This window comes from Lissotriton vulgaris, chromosome 7 (genome assembly GCF_964263255.1).
Source record: "Lissotriton vulgaris chromosome 7, aLisVul1.2, whole genome shotgun sequence".
NCBI classification, from domain to species: Eukaryota; Metazoa; Chordata; class Amphibia; order Caudata; family Salamandridae; genus Lissotriton; species Lissotriton vulgaris.
The window spans coordinates 632,226,034-632,245,613 of NC_141695.1; the positions used below are offsets into that span (position 1 = coordinate 632,226,034).

The following is a 19,580-nucleotide window of genomic DNA, read 5'->3' on the forward strand; positions in this document are numbered from 1 at the left end:
GCGGTGGACAGAGATTAATCTTAAAAATAGCGAAAAGCGTCACTCTGCAAGCTTGCAGAGTGACGGCTGATACACCCCGCTATTCGAACTCTCAGGATTCCTACAGATCGTACATTTTTGACGACTTCAAAACACATTGTGATCCCTTTGACGAGTGTGTGAGGCGCAACTGACCAGGAGGAGAGCTTTAATTGCCTACCTTTTCGCTATTTTTAAGATTAATCTCTGTCCACCGCCCGAGTCCTTTTACAAATCGTCTCCTCTTTCATCACATCGATTGATGGTTATCGAATTAAGATCCGTTACGAAGTAATACTACTGATGCCAACAGAACTCAAGGCATACGATACCTCAGTGATCTTCTCTTTGGGGAGTTACAATATTATTTTTCTTCTGTTCTGATGATGGTCTTAAAGAGTTGCCCATAAAGGTGTCTTGCCATTAATTGCCTGGGGATACTGTACCTGCCACGCTGAGCTGCCAGAACCTTGCTTCGCCCTACATTGGAGTTGGTTTCTCTCCCGCCGCCGCTCGAGTCCACCTCGCGGCCGCCGAGCGGAGGGAAACTACATTTCCCAGACTGCCCAGCGACCCGGAAGACATCTCTGGGGTCACCGCGCCCGGAGGCGCTTGAAATTGCCGGCGCCCTCGGTGGAGCGGGTGTCTTGCCATTAATTGCCTGGGGATACTGTACCTGACACGCTGAGCTGCCAGAACCTTGCATCGCCCTACATTGGAGTTGGTTTCTCTCCCGCCGCCGCTCGAGTCCACCTCGCGGCCGCCGAGCGGAGGGAAACTACATTTCCCAGACTGCCCAGCGACCCGGAAGACATCTCTGGGGTCAACGCGCCCGGAGGCGCTTGAAATTGCCGGCGCCCTCGGTGGAGCGGGTGTCTTGCCATTAATTGCCTGGGGATACTGTACCTGCCACGCTGAGCTGCCAGAACCTTGCTTCGCCCTACATTGGAGTTGGTTTCTCTCCCGCCGCCGCTCGAGTCCACCTCGCGGCCGCCGAGCGGAGGGAAACTACATTTCCCAGACTGCCCAGCGACCCGGAAGACATCTCTGGGGTCACCGCGCCCGGAGGCGCTTGAAATTGCCGGCGCCCTCGGTGGAGCGGGTGTCTTGCCATTAATTGCCTGGGGATACTGTACCTGCCACGCTGAGCTGCCAGAACCTTGCTTCGCCCTACATTGAATGAATGAATGAATGAAATGGCATTTGTAACGCGCAACTATGCCCAATGGGCGTCAAGGCGCCTAACTCAAATAACTAGCTGTCAGCAGTCAGAATCAGAGCTTACTGGTATGCTTTAATGAAAAACCAAGTTTTCAACGCTTTCCTAAAGAGGTCAAGTGAAGGCAATGATTTGATCTCAAGGGGAAGTGTGTTCCATATCTGGGGTGCCAGAATGGAAAAGGCCTTGCTCCCCCAGCTAGCCTTCTTAGCACGTGGGATTACCAGTTGGTTAAGCTCCCCCGAGCGTAAGCATCTGTTCGGGACATACCTAGTGAGTAAGGATCCAAGGGCATCTGCCGGACCTGCCATCAGGGCACTGTATGTGAGGCAAAGAAGTTTAAACATAATCCTTGAGGGAATAGGGAGCCAATGGAGGTTCTTCCTCCCTAAGGTCATAGAGGACAGCCAAGGCAGGGCAAGAGCAAAACGCGCCGCCGCATTCTGTACAACCTGCAGGCGCTGCAGAAGGCCCTTGTTGGCCCCGGCGTAGAGTGAATTACAATAGTCGAGCCTTGAGCCAACAAGAGCAATCACAACCTGCTTACGTGCCTGTGGGGAAAGATAGTGGACAATTCTTTTCAGAGTTTTGATGACACCCCAACAGGTGGCCACCGTCCTATTGACCTGGAGTTCCATGGAAAGCCGGGTGTCAAAAATGACACCAAGGTTCCTGGCAGATTGTGTAGGAGTGGGGCAGATGCCTAAAGATGGAGGCCACCACTCACCTGACCACATGCCCTGGTCTTTGCCAAAGACCAGGACCTCTGTCTTGTCCCCGTTCAACTTTAGGGAGTTGGAAATCATCCACTCTGCAACAAGTTGCATGCAGGACCTAAAGTTTGACGCAGCGACATTCACAGAGTGGGTCAGGGACACCATAATCTGCGTGTCGTCGGCATACGACACTACCTCCATCCCCTGGGATCTTACTAGTCTTGCAAGGGGGGCCACATAGATGTTGAACAGGGTCGGACTCAATGCCGACCCCTGTGGCACCCCACATTGCAGAGACTTGGCTGGGGAGAGGTACTCTCCTAGCATAACACGCTGCTCTCGTTGATGTAAGAAGGAGCTCAGGAGACTGAGGGCCGGTCCTGCTACCCCTGCCTCCCTTAACCTAGATGTTAAAGTGGAGGGAGACAGGGTATCGAATGCTGCTGTAAGGTCCAGCAGTACCAGCACGGTAGTTTGACCCAGATCGACTTTCCTGCGGATGTTATCCATGACTTTGGTCAAAGCAGACTCCGTGCTATGCAGCTTTCTAAAGCCATGTTGGGACCCATCCAAAAACCCTGAAGCATCAAGGAAATTGGAAAGATGAGAGTTCAAATGAGCCTCCAGCATCTTGGCAGGGGCAGGCAGCAGGGATATAGGTCTGAAATTCTTCAATATGCCGGGATCCAGGGTAGACTTTTTCAGAAGAGGCTTTACAATAGCTCTCTTCCATGCTAATGGAAAAGTACCTTGTTCCATGGCTCCATTCATTACTTCCAACATCGGAGGAAGAATGGTATCCCTACATTCCTTTAGTATTTTCAAAGGAACCGGGTCCAGAGGAGAAGATGATTTCGTTTTGTCTAGAAGGAGATTAAGTCCCTCCAAGGAGAGTGCAGGGAAATGGTTGAGGGTCTGAGGAGTGTCCGCATCCCAAGATTCCAGCAGTTTAACTCGAGAGAAGTCCTCATCACTCAGAGAGTTCCTCTGTGATTGTAGAGCTAGATAAATATCATCTATTTTTTTATAGAAGAAGTCTGATATGTTGTTACATAGCTCCTGTGCAACAACCACGGGATCGGGTACCTGGAGAGAGCATAGAGAGTCCACGATTTTAAAGAGCTCTTTAGAAGATGTAAGAGAACAGGTCAAGTTGGTAAAATAATCCTGTTTTTCCTTAATCACTCTGTTTTTGTATTCTCGTAACAGGCCCTTGTAGACTTCTCGATCTTTAGGATCCCAGGACTTGCGCCTTCCCCGTTCCTTCTGTCTGCATTTTTGTTGAGGAAAGAATCAATGCATCCATGAACCAATGGGCAGTTGGCTTCTATAGCGCTACAAATTTAAGAGAGGAGGGGGCTAGCTCATCTACGGCTCTGGTAATGGCATCAGTGAGTTCTTGTGCCGCCTCGTCCACCACCCGCTGGGATGTGATATTAGTGTTTTGGATAAAGGGGGCCAGAGCCTCATTTGTAAAATTCCTGAAGCTTTTTTTGGAACATTTTTGCCAGTGCCCAAATCACCCTCAGAACAGGGGATGTCTAGGAACAGTGGGACTGCTAGATGGTCAGACCAAGTTATCGGTACCGGCATGCCGACAGTTAATCTAGAGTCATTGGAGAAAATCCCATCAAGGGTGTGACCAGCCTTGTGGGTCGGGTGGAGAACCCTTTGGACAAAGTCGCATGCCTCCAGGGAGTTGACCAGGGAGGAGGTGTCTTTCGAGGCCCTGTCCTCTAGGTGAAAATTAATATCACCGAGGATGGTTAAATGAGATCTACCAAAGTACGGTTCCAAAATTCTAAAAAGCTCGGGACAGAAATTAGCTCTGGAGCCAGGAGGTCTATATAAGAGAATTCCAGTGAAGGAACTCGATGGGGCATGCACAATACAAAAATATAAGGCCTCAAATGGGTCCGTGGTGTAAAAGGTGAGCCCACATCAGTATCGATGCCCGGACTGCTGGCGCAAGTCGCCTCTTAGTTCCCATTCTGAATAGTTACCAAATAAAGAGACGGGCGCTGGGAGCAGGAATCACAAGAACAAAGTTTTATTTCTCATGAGGAGAGCCTGTCATTTCAGACACGAAACACAGTGTCTTTCGGGAGGTGCTCTAACAAGTGAGCTGAGACATCGTCTTTTATACCTTACAAAACACTTGGCATTACAATCACGACATTGTGAAACAAGGAAAAGACATCCCCATAATCCTCGTGTCAATCCTACCCCATATACGTTTACAATAGAGACCCTTGACCTGTCGATAAGAGTAGGGGCAATCACGCAGCTGAGTGTTCCGCTGATTATTAGGACGTGTGCGCCTGATCGTATCCCAAGGGGTGGGGAAGCCAGGATCAATAGTGGGTTCTTTGAAGAGGAGTGACTCCATACAATAAGGGGCAATAAACAGTATCTTCCGGCTTAGGCGATGGCCTCGGACATGTGTGGACAGTCCATCGCGGAGGGAGGGTTTACTAACAGAGGGGTTATTCAGGAAAGGAAAGGAGGTGTTGGTCAGGCGCGGCAGTGACTCCCAAGGTCCGGGTCTTGCAGAAGAAGGAGGTTTATGACTTATTCATGTGAGGGAGGGGAGGGGAGCCAGGGTGCGCACAAGGACAGAGCCGCACAGAGAGAGGTCTTACGACCCGTACATGAGAGGACGGGGGCAGTCAGATACAGCTGGGGGGTTATGTCAGCTGAGGCGAGGGATGCTTCTTCGAGAGGAAATGGGGAGGGGGTTTTGCGTGGGTCAAGCAGGAGGGTTGCCTTTCATAGTAGGGTCGCGCAGAGGGAGAGGGTTTCTTGGTCTATGCATGTGAGAGGGGGTTAAAATACGCGCAGGAGGGAAGCCGGGGTTTCCAATGAGCGGGCAAAAGGCCATGGTGCCTAAAAAATGGCTGTCATGTACATAAGGGCACGGGCTTTTACTGGCGGAGTGATGCGGTCAATATTTCACGATAGTCATGGTGCTTACGGGGGGGGGGTGGAAAAAGGGCAAATGAACGCTGCTTATGTACATCACTTTTCCTAATTTTCCACAGTTGCCGCTTTTTACATAACAGAGTTCATTTTCCTATTCTCCCTAGTTAATGAGCGTACACATAAACAGGTGTGGTTGATGAATTAGCATTTGTCAATACTTAACATATGGCATATAATCATGGACAGTTGATGTGATTGGCAGAATGCAGTACATAGGGAATTGCATTTGCAAAACGTACTTCATAGCATAAATGCTTCAGACTTTCAAAAACGAATGTGACCAATGAACATTTTGACCAAGTGGTTGAGGGAGGAATTCAGTCCAATATTATCTCTTCGTCACAGTGTCTTTTTAGCAGTGAGCCATCACTGGTAGGCTCTAGTCCGTGTCTTTTCGTTGGCGCTGTTGAGCACCGGCGGTGGAGCTATAGGTCCAGCTCGGATCCATCCCTACGCGTTGCAGGGTGTGGTCAGTCCTCTGCTGTTAGACCACAGTCCTGTTCCCTAAACAATCCTTTTAGTGGCGCCTTATGTTCGGCACCTATATTCCTGTGGCGTAACCCCATTTCCATCTAGATGCTGTTCTTCCTTTCAGCAGAAAGTCACGTGGAAAAAAGGGGGGGTATATTTCAGTAGTCGATGAGAGAGAGAGAGAAGGCGGAGTGGGGTCAGATTTCCTGGGACACACCAAAGGGACCAAGGGAGCAAAGGATAACAAGCAAACAGGCTCATCAATTGGGCTTGAAAAGGGGGGGGCGGAGGCTCCAGGCACGCATGGGTAGGCGGACAAAAGGGCTTCAGGACAGCCTTTCATCCTTTCGTCCACCGCATTGGAGAGTGCTGCCTCGTCCCGTATTCCTGTTGTGCTGTGACTCCACCTTTGGTCGAGGTCGCATGTGTCCCATGATCTGCAGCCAGGCTGTGTGTCACGTCCGACCCTTCTCCTCCGATGGTCGTATATCTTTGAATGGGTAAAAACAAGTTTTTAGAGAACTGGCAGAAGAAGACATTTATGCATTAGAATTCCTCCTTTATTCCTACGCACTTCGGTGATACGTTCATCGGTCACAGTTAGAAGCCTATTACCATGAAATGTATATGCCGGTATTCCTACTGTGCTCATGCCAGGTTTGTTCGTTGTCTATTCATGGCACATATGGAGAGAAATCAGTCTCCTATCAACTGCGCATTTCATCAAAACTCAACATGGCAGAACCTTCAGTGGTGACTCGTCTTCTAACCCGAGCCTTAACAGTCTAACATTTCCCTTCAAAGCTGGCTAACCCTTTCAAACAGGGCGGGGGGCGCTATCATCGAGAGTCAGGGTAAAACATGTTTCTCTCGAGGGACGATAGTTACTCATGGTCATCATGTGTATATCGGGGACAGCAGCCGGGGTCAATCAAGTGGGGTGGGGGTGCTACGGGCATTCGCGCTTGGGTGCAAAGGGGTTGGGGCAATCTGGGCGTTGGGGGTCACTCTAGGCGTTGGCGCTTGTCTCTAACGAACTGAAAAAATAAGGTGCCATTGACATATAGTTCCCCTATATAAGGCCAGATTTGGGGACCGTAGTCGTCTTACCTGTCCTTTCTTTCTTAGCCAATTCGAGTTCATTCATTTTGCAGAAAGGAGAGGTAGTAGCATGGCGAGGTACAATCATTTTAGTTTCTGTCAATTTCGCTGAACACCTTCGCGTTCAATAAGTATCCAATCAGACTGGTGCCAGCGAGGCACAATTTTACCATAAAAAGGAGATGGGACAGGGGGACTCTCGTAGAGAGTGAGAATCGCCCGCAACCTAAACGAGCCATTAGGTACACGTATGACATGTAGAGGGAGAGAGAGAGAGAGAGAGAGAGAGAGAGAGAGAGAGAGAGAGAGAGACGTGTACGGCAACGGGTCATTTAGTGCATTCAGAACACAGAACGGTAGGGGTCAGGTAACACGGAAACACAAAACAGAGGGAGGACATAAATCCCTACACTACACATACACAAACTCAAACAAGGGGGGACAGTACGTGTTTTACATAAAAAGAAAGATTCACGACAAAACATAGAACAGTTGTTGGCCAAAAAGGATCTCCTTGCGCATGCTGCGTATCTTTAATATCCTATTTATCTATGGGCTGAGCTCTCTTTACCTTTTTCTCCTCTTTCCTCTTGCTCGCTACGAGCGTTCCTGAATGTCAATACTTACACCTCGGTCAGCCGGTCAGAAATTAACCTGGACGGGCTATTGCCCACGGTTGGATCTTAAACCACTTTTGAGTTTCTTCTTTTGGTGGGAAGTTCTCCAGACTGAGGCAACAGAGGGTATTGATCAGGAGAACAGTCAGACAGCTTGGTTATATCTATAAGAGTGTGAGAAGGAGGTGGTACATTTCGAACATCAACAACGTTTCTAACTTCCCAGACGGGTGGTGCCTGGGAACCCTTACCCCAGGACTCTTCTTTGTCCTTTCCCTATCTAGTTAACCGTCATAGTTACATTATCTAACGTGCTAATTCGAGTCAATTTCCGTCATACAGTACCCGTCAAGTTCCTATGTCAGTCCATCCTCCCAGTCGCTACGTTCTAAGGAGGAACAGTCATCTCTAAGTCTAGCATAAGTACTATGCTCAAATCCCCTCCTTCCCTTTCCGTCGGTTGTTCGATCGTCACTCCTCCATACTTCAGCCGACATTCAGACGTGACCTGCAGAAGGGAGGAGAAGGAAGGGGGTGGGGGCAACATTCAAAATACATCAACTTGCATAATATCCGAAAATGTTTCTACCTACCACATACTTGACCTATCTCCACGGGCCGCATTCTCTACCATCTCGGCGTTTAAGCCTAGAGGGATCAGTAGCGTCAGATAGATAATCATCGATGATCTGCGTATCTACATGAATCACACGATCGTGGCCTTATAGGTCGTGTGCAAGGGTGGCGGTCAGGTGATATTTCTGTGGTATCGCTCGAGGGCGTCTAAAAACACTTTTCCGGCTGCCTGTGATACGTAGTGTAGCTGCTAAATATCGGGCCGTTTTACCCTTCAACCTTAATAAAGCTGCTTATTTTTCGCTTATATTAGAGACAGTAGTAACACATTAAAAAAACTCATTAATGCAACTGCTACAATTCATACTTCCTTTTTCGAAATACCTTTAATTAATAGGGTTGGTGCACAAATACGGGCCTACAACCCAGTGGGCCGGCCACGGAGCAGACTAGAACTGTGCATAAGGGGAACGAGGTTGGAGATCATTTATTTCAGAGCAATCAAGGTGAACAAGGAGTTTGAAAGTTTCATTTTGTATCGACGCCATTTTGGGCGAGGTCAGGCAGGTCCCAGTATGGCCAGAATGTCTCCAATGACTCGTGGTTGGACCAGGACCTCTTTTGGCAGTTCAAGGAGTTTCTCGTAATGGGGTGACGGACTAGTAGTATGAACCATCAGTCAAAAGAGGGGAGGGAGGCAACAATCTTTCCTACCGGGTCATTCTGCTGTTCCACCGGAACTGAACAGGTCTGTATCCTTGCGGGATTTTAGTCATTTTCAAACTGAGGCTGGTGCCGGCAGGAGTGCACCGATGTCTCGTGGCTCCATCGGAGGGCAGGGCGGGGGGCACCTCGTGGAGAGGTCGGCCCCCCCGGCTCTTCTAGAATCTTCAAGGTTGAGGAGCACAGGGCGTGAGCCCGTCCCGGGCAAGAAAACCCGCTTTGTGATATGGACCCTCTTCAAGCAGGAGCGTTGGGGTGTCGCTGGAAGCCTCCACCTGGAGGGAGGTGGGGGAGGCTCGTTCGCGCCGCCTCCCCCTTCCAGCGACCCCGCGCCGTTCTCCGGCTCCAGCGCTTTGGTACGGCCGTGCCAGGCAATGAAGATGGGGGGGGTCGGTGGCTGAGGCAAGACATCCCCCCCCCTTTGACATGTGGCGGGACTACTTGCAACTCTCAGGCGTTGCCATGTGGCGGGACTACCTGCAACTGTCCAGGGCCGAGTGTAGTTGCGGCCATTATTGCGCAAAGAGGCGCCGCCGTCCTCGCCTTGGCTTCGGCCTTCGATGTGGGCCGGATCAGGTGAGAGAGGGGGGGGGGGGTCGGTGGCTGAGGCAAGACATCCCCCCCCCGTGGCCTGCAGGGCAGCAGAAGAGGGAAAGAAGGGAAGATCATTGCGATTTGCGGGCCGTCCGCCCCACATCCTCCCCTTCCGACTGCGGCCAGCCGAGCCCTGCACGCATCGAGGCCTCGCCTTCCGGATGGGCGTAACCACGGACCTGTTGCACTTCGGGAGCTTCCGGAATGGGGGTAGGTACCTATTGGTTTGTTCCTATTTCATGTGACCGTTATTTGGGCGTGGTGGGCAATGAGGCAGACATGTTTGGAGCAGGAGTAGGCAGCGGAACCTAGCTACCTCGTGGCTGCCTTGCTGTCAAGTTTTTCGCCATTTTATATTTCTTATTACGAACTGCTTCTAATGTTTCTTATTTTTAGTGAAGTCTAAAGCTCATCAGGGGGTTACTGACTTAGCCCGATTCCTTTTTTTTATTTTTCCTTCTTTTCCTCAGCGTGTTTCGAGCTAAAGTTTCTGTTAATAGGGTACGATGATCACTTCATGTTTTTATATGTCCTTTTTCATTAGGGGTACTCATGGACGGACCAGATGAGTTACCTCCAATAAATGGTCCGGGGTGGAACTAGATTATCAATCAGAGGGGAACACATATCCCTTCATTAGGGTATCATCCTGGACGGACCAAATGATGTACCTCCACTTACTAAGGTAGCCTCCTGGGCGGACCAGATGGGTTACTTCCAATAAATGGCCAACAAGTGGGGGCATGTGTCCTCCATTAGGGTAGCCTCCTGGACGGACCAGGTGAGCTACCCCCAAATAATAGTCAATCAGTGGGGAGTGGGTAGGACTGACGAATCATAAAGGGGCATAACCTACCCTTTACTATTTGCAAAGACTAGACAGAATATTCCTATTCCACGTTGTTTGCAAACAGAAAATACCTCAAACAAACAATTCCTTGGACAACAATGTCCAATCAATCAATCAGTGGGGAGAAAAACAGGCATGACGGATTACAACGGGGACAAACGTCTGCATTACCTGCCCCTCGCTATCTGCAAAGGGAGACAGAATATTTCTATTCGTCTCTGTTTGTGGACAGGGAAGATCTCAAAGAGCAACAATCGATTATTTAATCGATTTCAAACAATCAGTGGGGAGAAAGGTAGGCATGACGGATTACAACGGGGACAAAAGTCTGCATTACCTACCCTTCTCTATCTGCAAAGAGAGACGAACGTTCCTATTCGCCGCTGTTTGTAAACAGAGAATGTCTCGTTCTCAAGAAGAGAACCAATATTTCAAGTAGCATCCAAAGCTAAATGAACCAATAACAACAATATCAGTATTCAAATACCGATTCCAATACAATCAATCAATCAATCAGATGGAGAAAAAAAACCATCCTACCAATCAGGCGTAAAAACACCCTACTTAATCTTACCCGGACCGGACCATGCGGACAGTTCTTCGTCTTCCTCCTCCAGCGCCCGATCGTTCTCTTACTCTATGCAGCATTCCTGTGGGATTCCAGTCAGGACAATAGGTCGCTCGAGAGAGGTCCGTTCAGAATCGGTGAAGTTCATTCAATCGGCAGCCGGACGAGGGCCCTCTAAAGGCAGGTATACTCCAATCGTTTAGATGTTCACCTCATCGTCTGGATCTCTCTTACTGGACCTTATGTCACTGATGGACCCCGCGTTGGGACGCCAATTGTAAAAGGTGAGCCCACATCAGTATCGATGCCCGGACTGCTGGCGCAAGTCGCCTCTTAGTTCCCATTCTGAATAGTTACCAAATAAAGAGACGGGCGCTGGGAGCAGGAATCACAAGAACAAAGTTTTATTTCTCATGAGGAGAGCCTGTCATTTCGGACACGAAACACAGTGTCTTTCGGGAGGTGCTCTAACAAGTGAGCTGAGACATCGTCTTTTATACCTTACAAAACACTTGGCATTACAATCACGACATTGTGAAACAAGGAAAAGACATCCCCATAATCCTCGTGTCAATCCTACCCCACATACGTTTACAATAGAGACCCTTGAACTGTCGATAAGAGTAGGGGCAATCACGCAGCTGAGTGTTCCGCTGATTATTAGGACGTGTGCGCCTGATCGTATCCCAAGGGGTGGGGAAGCCAGGATCAATAGTGGGTTCTTTGAAGAGGAGTGACTCCATACAATAAGGGGCAATAAACAGTATCTTCCGGCTTAGGCGATGGCCTCGGACATGTGTGGACAGTCCATCGCGGAGGGAGGGTTTACTAACAGAGGGGTTATTCAGGAAAGGAAAGGAGGTGTTGGTCAGGCGCGGCCGTGATTCCCAAGGTCCGGGTCTTGCAGAAGAAGGAGGTTTATGACTTATTCATGTGAGGGAGGGGAGGGGAGCCAGGGTGCGCACAAGGACAGAGCCGCACAGAGAGAGGTCTTACGACCCGTACATGAGAGGACGGGGGCAGTCAGATACAGCTGGGGGGTTATGTCAGCTGAGGCGAGGGATGCTTCTTCGAGAGGAAATGGGGAGGGGGTTTTGCGTGGGTCAAGCAGGAGGGTTGCCTTTCATAGTAGGGTCGCGCAGAGGGAGAGGGTTTCTTGGTCTATGCATGTGAGAGGGGGTTAAAATACGCGCAGGAGGGAAGCCGGGGTTTCCAATGAGCGGGCAAAAGGCCATGGTGCCTAAAAAATGGCTGTCATGTACATAAGGGCACGGGCTTTTACTGGCGGAGTGATGCGGTCAATATTTCACGATAGTCATGGTGCTTACGGGGGGGGGGGTGGAAAAAGGGCAAATGAACGCTGCTTATGTACATCACTTTTCCTAATTTTCCACAGTGGGAACCGATAAAGATTTTACAGTGCAAGAGAGTGTGGATTTAAAAAGGATCGCCAATCCACCACCTCTACAACGTACTCTATCTAACCTCTGAAATACATATCCTTCAGGTATAGCCAGAAGAAGGTCATGACCGGAGGAGTCAGAGGCCCATGTCTCGGTAACAAAGACCCAGTCATGTTGCCTCATACTTACAAAGTCATGAAATTCTATCCCATGTTTGATCAGGGACCGTGCATTGATCAGAAAGCCCTGTTTGGGTTGAGAGATGGGCTTACCAGAAAGAGGGGGAGCAGGACTCTTAGTAGCCTGAGTGGAAAAGTTAAAAGATGTTTTACAAGAGGGGCATGCTCGCGCCTGATGTAATACCTCCGGAAGGAGCCGATGATGACAGAGGTGCATAGGGGGTCTAAGAGACAACAAGTTGCGTAACAAATCGTCCCTGGTAAAGGAAGAGGACATGTCGGGAGTTCCAGGGTCCAGCCCGTCCTGCAGCGCGTCCTCAGCGCGGACGGGCGCAGACGGGCTGAACTCTGGCGTAACTCCGGCGTCAGTCTGGCGTCCCCGCTGCGCGTATCCGCTGCGCGTCAGCATGACTCACTTAAGTACCCGCCTAGCGTCCTACTGACGACTAGAGCGTTAAGCCTGCCTGTTAGCGCTGAAGATCGGCACCATCTACTACCAAGATGGCGCAACTACGAGGAGCTACGCCGGGAAGCGGACCCGCCCAACAGCGGTGTGTTTCCCAAAAGTTAAGGTGCAAGTAAGGGCCAGGCGCAGTTTAAAAGCAGGGAGAAATAACAGAACCTGTAAATAAAATGGAAAACAAGGTAAACTTTAAAATGAGCAGCAGCTCGAGTCCTGAAGCGCACAGAGCGCATGCACCGGTCAGCTGGCAGCTAGGAAGTTGGTTTCTCTCCCGCCGCCGCTCGAGTCCACTTCGCGGCCGCCGAGCGGAGGGAAACTACATTTCCCAGACTGCCCAGCGACCCGGAAGACATCTCTGGGGTCACCGCGCCCGGAGGCGCTTGAAATTGCCGGCGCCCTCGGTGGAGCGGGTGTCTTGCCATTAATTGCCTGGGGATACTGTACCTGCCACGCTGAGCTGCCAGAACCTGCCAGACCAGAGATTAATCTTAAAAATAGCGAAAAGCGTCACTCTGCAAGCTTGCAGAGTGACGGCTGATACACCCCGCTATTCGAACTCTCAGGATTCCTACAGATCGTACATTTTTGACGACTTCAAAACACATTGTGATCCCTTTGACGAGTGTGTGAGGCACAACTGACCAGGAGGAGAGTTTTAATTGCCTACCTTTTCGCTATTTTTAAGATTAATCTCTGTCCACCGCCCGAGTCCTTTTACAAATCGCCTCCTCTTTCATCACATCGATTGATGGTTATCGAATTAAGATCCGTTACGAAGTAATACTACTGATGCCAACAGAACTCAAGGCATACGATACCTCAGTGATCTTCTCTTTGGGGAGTTACAATATTATTTTTCTTCTGTTCTGATGATGGTCTTAAAGAGTTGCCCATAAAGACCGAAACGTCGACTTTCAGCTTTATCCAAAGGAGAATCTATACATCTGTATTTTGGATAGGCGGTTTACAGGCTTTACAGAGATTTTGATTTGTCTTCAGATACTTGTCCTGTATCCCTGTTGTGTACATATATTTATCTGTATTGTATTTTTCCCTTTATGATTCAATTTTGATAAAATCTACTATTTTGCCTATACACATGTCCATTGGTGTTTGTTTCAATGTTAAGTATTGTTATGTTTATTCAGTCTTAATTATATGTATGTTTATCTGATTCATTGAAATTAATTTCACTCAGGATTATTAAGCTACCTGAATTTAATTTATTTACACAACTAATTAAATACAATTCTTTTAAAACAAACTCCTTTGGAGGCAAATGTACCCATCCTACTACATTTTACCCAAGCCCCCAAAGGTACATTGGGTCGCTCACTATATTTACTGTATTAGGGGAGGGCCTGACGTTTGGGGTTTGCAGTTAATCTATTAATTAGTGAGGTTTAGTTTCGTAAGGCGTTGGCCAGGGTTGTATTGTTATAAATATGCACCTGTTTCAATAAAGCGGCCTTTTTCACACTCTCAATTTGTCTGGTGGTCTGCTCACCCCCCTCACCCATCCCTCCCAACCATCTGAAGGGCAGTGTGAGAGAGACCGTGGGCGTATTACTTATCATCTGTTTTATCGGGTCCCTGTCAGGCAGAAAAAAAACGTATTTCCTGTCCTTTCTTCGCAGACACGCTGTATGTGCTGGCTCCGTCAGCCGGCCCCATGGTCTGCAGACATGTTTCCTCCTCTCATGTTGGGTACACGCAGGAAGACGGCGCTCCTCGCAGCAGTCTCGGCTCACATACCATCGGCATTCATTTCCTTTCACTGTGGATGTGGCCCGAATTGGAAGGGGGGGCGGCTCCTTGTGTCTGCCGGATCCCGCGTGAGGCTCGCACTTTGCAGACACTCCCTGCTCGGAACCGGGCGAAGGCGTGTGTGCTCTTGTGAAGACTGCAGGGGGCGCTGGTGCCTCTTTGTGGCTCTGGGTGACCTGTGGGGCTGACAAGCGCTTTAGGAAGTCCGCGAACAGCCGGTCAGTGAGTGAAGAAGCCAGTTATTTACTGTGGGAGCCAATGAGCACCTGGGGGAGGAGCCCGCAAGTGACCAGCGCTGCCAAGGGTAACTCTACTTGGGGTAGCGGGGTCAAGAGTGCGTGGGAGAGGAGCCCACGCCTGCTCTGAATGTTCCACCAGTGAAAACTTTGCAGGAGACGGGCGCATAGGTGAGCTCCACGTGTGATCTTGTACTGCGGCGACTGGGGACTTCGCGTGTGGCAAGGGGAGCTTGCAGGAGGCTTAAGGAACTCTCAGGTGCCCTAAGGAGTTTGCATGTGACGTCAGACACTCGCAGGTGATAGGGGAGCTCGGCAGTGGCTGGGGAGCTTGCAGGTGCCAGGCAGAGCTCGGACACTATCGGAGAGTGCGGGGTTCACCTGCGCACTGGGGAGCTCACAAGTGACTAGGCGAGGTCACAGGTGACTGCCAGCAGCACAGAGCAGATTAGGAGGCTGCAGCGGAGTGCGGAGGATCCCGGGGACAGGACTTCGAGAGTGACTGCCGAAGATCACCCGGTGACGCCGAGCGATGGCCTGCTCTGTCCTGAGGATGCTCCGCGGTGGGCGGAGAGGTTGGAGCCACGGGCGGGTCCGCTCCTTTCACTGCAGCAGGTAAGGGCAGAAGGGATCGGGGGTTCTGGGAAAAGAGGGCTGCCAGGTGTGACGGGGCGGAGGTTGTATACCAGCTGCGGGGGGTGGGGGGGGGGGGGGGGCACAGTGGCACGGGAAGGCCAGACATTGAACGTCTATACCTAGAAATAATTCTAATTGTCAAACTCACAAAAATGCCCAGCGATGTCAGTCTATCTAAGCGCATCTATGCTTCGGAAAGTAAGCGCTAAATAAATGCAAATACAATATGTACATTCGAGTGACTTTTAACCACTATGATACATGACACCAATCCGGTTACGTATGTCAGAAAGAGGGGAGGACCAGGAGCCCTTAGGTCCGGCATACGAACACCTAACAACACCTGAAGATTGTATGCAGTTCTTTGTGAAGAAAGCGGGGATAGTGTGTCTAGGAGCAGTTTGTTAGATGGGGATACCCTCCAGTAGGAGGAAGAACCCGCACACACCAATTGGTTGTTTTCAGCAAGCCCCAGATATTGTGTTCAGTGCCCTCTTGCTAGCACTGCACAGTCTGGATTTAGCAGTCGCTTTGAATACATTGGGCTTCGGTGGCATGGTGGGGTGGTATGCAATTGGCGGGAAGGCCTGAGCTGTAAAATAGTTTCGAATACTCCCTGCTTTCTTAAAACTAAGGAAGGTGTGCTCAAGATGAAATGATATGGGGCACATCTTGTAACTGTTCCTGCTGCCGATTGTCTTCGGCAGAAGGCAGGATGGGACTGGAGTTGTTTCGGCCTGGATTTCGTTATAGGATGAGGCGGATGTTTGCAGACGCCCCCTACAGTGGTGGAATGCGTCTTTAACAACTAACACCACTTCTGTCTAGTGGATGGAGTGGGTGTTTAATGACAGTCCCCAGTCGCCTGTGAGATAGTCTGGATTATAAATTATACCTCTCATTTTGGCCTGGTGCTGATTGGCTGGTTAGTTATGTGAGTGAGCCAGTGTGAGTGTTTTTAGACAATTTCTAAATGTACCTATGGGCAGTGATCGATGTGCAATAAAAAATAGTATGGAAACTGACGATGCGCACAATGGGGGCGAAGTGAGTGAGGGTAGCCTGGTCAAACGCGTGTCTAAACAACAAAATATTCTGAAACTTTTTTCGGTCTTTAACCTTCAGGTGACTGCATATAAAATAACACCGATTGAATGACAATTAAAAACAAGTTATTTTAATCAGTGGAAATATTATGAAACCTCTATCAGTTAATGCACTGCACCAGAGAGACAGATAATTAAATCCTGGTTAGTGCATAGGAAAATAGTGACGTTTGTATGTTGGGTGCTACAAGGTCCCTATCTGTGACATAAAGCACTGTGAACATGTATATCATTACTTTAAACTTGCATTGCACACAATTTAAGGCTGCCATAAAATATGCAAAAAGGTTTAAGATCATAAAAAGTGTTTCCAAAATAGATTTCAGTAATACCTAGACTGTATGTAGAGGATCTTTGTTATAACTGTCTTTTAAAAGCAAACACTTCACAGCTTAGCTTGCCGCTCCCTTACAATGCCTCTCAAAAAGAATAAATGTTTGTCATTAGGAAGCTTCAAGTGATTGAATTAGTTAAAGCTAACAGCGGCTTCAAGGACCCATTACATTTGCATATTGACCTGTTGTGCACCTTTACCTTTTTTCAGGGAAGTGCTCACCCTGGCAGGAAGGCTTGTTTAGCCGTCTGCCCCTCCCTTGGTTTCATAGCAGAGGAGACTGCCTGTCTTACACTTCAGTTGAAGCTTTTCAACCCCCCTCCCAATTAAACATCTCGGAACGATTGTCTTTGCACAAAAAGTAGGGGAACTGTTTTTCTAAAATTTAAAACGTTTGGGCTCGTCCATCGTGCCCTTAAGATTCCCCCCACTTCAGCCACTACAAAGGAGGATGAGGACCTGTTGGTTATCGTTCTTAGTTAAATGTATCTGTGAGATGGTGGTTTCAAGTGATGGGTTGAGATTTTGTCTGTCAAAGGAAGACTGTATTTGCTGACAGTCCCTAGAAAGGCCTGGCCTATGGGTGTGTGTTAATCTTCTTGCAGGCGGAAACAAACCCTAAGAATCTACCTCAAAACCAAGAACCGCGACCCAACTCAAGTCTCCCAGCACAAAACCTAAGAGACCAAGTCAAACAACACTAAACCGACATTTACCTCATAGTTTGAGTGAAGAAACCCTAAAAGGCCAGGAGACAACAACAAAGACAACTTCTGGGCAAAGAGCCCAGGGGGTGGACACAGAACTTAAGAATGTAAGAACGGACAAATCGTTGATCAATGAAGGAATACGAAATCAGCAACCAATCTACCTCAGGTGGATGTGGAGCAAAGGAACTTTGTTGTCGCACACCCACTATGCAAGTAAGGGGGGAGGGGGGCAGGAGGAGGGGAGGGGGGTGCGGGGGACATACACATGGGTTGATACTATTCTCTTTTCTTTTTTCAATCTTTCTACACCCTTTTTTTCTATGCCTAGAGAGAGCAGATAGGGAACCAAAACACAGAGCTAAGACTAGCAGGAACCCAACTGACAGCCAGTTTAGTAAGAAAAGAAAATGACACACAACACGCACCACAATCTCAAGATGGACATCAGGGTAGTGTCAATGAACGTTAAAGGTCTCAACCACCCAGTTAAAAGGAGGAAAGTCCTAGAACACCTGTCCAAGCTAAAGAGTGATATCTATGTCCTGCAAGAGACACGGCTAGGGGAAGAAGACATAGACCGCCTAAAGGCCAGCTGGATAGGTCACGTAATAGGCTCACCAGCAAAGAACAAAAAGAACGGGGTCATCACAATACTCAGTAAAAAGTCAAAACTCATACCGGCCAAATCAAAGAAAGACACAGAGGGCAGATTACTAATCACCAGCCTACTCAGAGGAGAGGAACCTATACATGTGGCAAACATTTACGGCCCTAATACGGAGGATAAGCCATTCTGGGAACACATAGGCAAGGAACTGGAGGCACTACCTTTAGGAGAGCTCCAATAGTAGCTGGTGACATGAACCAAGTACTAGACCCAGCCATAGACAGACACCCACAAAGACAGAGCCAGAATACACAGAGAGGCAACCCGCTACGGAACCTCTGCTCAAAACTTAGGCTAGCAGACCCATGGAGACTACAAAACCCAGATGGTAGGGACTACACCTTCTACTCAAACCCACACAACTCCTACAGCAGGATTGACTACATACTCATATCTGACACACACACGCACCTCATAGAACACACAGAGATTGGCCCAAGAACGATCTCAGACCACTCTCACATCTGCCTAACACTAACGGGCAAGCACAACGAGCGCCCAACACGTAGATGGAGGTTCGATGATGACCCTCTTAAAAACACAAACAGCAGTGCTGAAATAGAACTAGCCTTAAAAGAATACCTCAAAAATAGCGACAGCCCAGACATAGAAAGAGAGACGCTATGGGACGCACTGAAAGCCACGATAAGAGGGACCATAATAAGTATCAAGGAAAGACAGAACAAAGAGAGAAGCAAAAAGATAACTGACCTAGAGAGCGAAATCAAAAAATTAGAATCAGGACACATAGCCAACCTAGAGGACAGGAACACCCTCACGACCCTAACAAAGAAAAAATACGAATTGAACAAGATTCTTAGCGAAAGAGCAGGGACCTGGATTAACAAATACAAAGCAATAAACCTATGCTCGGCCAATAGAGCAGGTAAAGCACTTGCATCGTACCTCAAAGGCAAGCAGAGACAGCACATAATAGCAGCCGTCAGAGATAGCATGAACAAATCACACACAACGAACAAAGGAATACTAGATACCTTCAGAGACTTTTACACGCAGCTTTACAAAAAAGACGAGACGTTAAGTGCAGATGGGGGGAAAGAACTCCTGAAACACATCATAACACCAGAATTGACAGAAGAGCAGAGGGAAAGACTAGACTCAGAAATAACCGGCGATGAGATAGAGAGAGCGGTCAAAAGTCTGGAGGATAAAAAAGCACCAGGACCAGACGGGTTCACAGCCAAGTTCTACAAACACTACTTTGCCACACTTCGGCCAACGATGATGTCAGTGTTCACAAGCTGTGTACACAAAGGTCGCATGACGCAATCGATGGCGGAAGCCAGCATTATAGTGATCCCAAAGGAAGTTAAAGATACACAACATCCGAAGAATTACAGACCAATCTCACTTATTAATGTTGACTGCAAAATCTATGCCAAGATCCTAGCTACCAGACTCAACACGTACCTACCATCCCTCATACACTGCGCACAAGTGGGCTACCTGAAGAACAGGTTGTCGCACGACAATACAAGATTACTATGCCACATAATCAACCACGCAACCAAAAGCAACAAAGCGGCGGTCATGATCGCCCTTGATGCAGAAAAAGCATTTGACAGAGTGTCGTGGCCTTACCTAGACCAATGTATGCAAAAATTCGGCTTGGGCCAGAACTAC

The 19,580-nt window shown here is 48.8% G+C and overlaps 1 protein-coding gene across 1 annotated transcript in view; it reads left to right on the forward strand.

Moving 5' to 3' along the window:
- The first annotated feature begins 14,558 nt into the window (after positions 1 to 14,558).
- Positions 14,559 to 19,580, forward strand: part of ACSF2 (acyl-CoA synthetase family member 2) — a 652,634-nt gene continuing 647,612 nt past the window's right edge. The window contains exon 1 of the mRNA XM_086930824.1: positions 14,559 to 15,098. Coding sequence (XP_086786950.1) covers positions 15,016 to 15,098 — 83 coding nt within the window. The 5' untranslated portion in view covers positions 14,559 to 15,015. The remainder of the gene's footprint in view (positions 15,099 to 19,580) is intronic.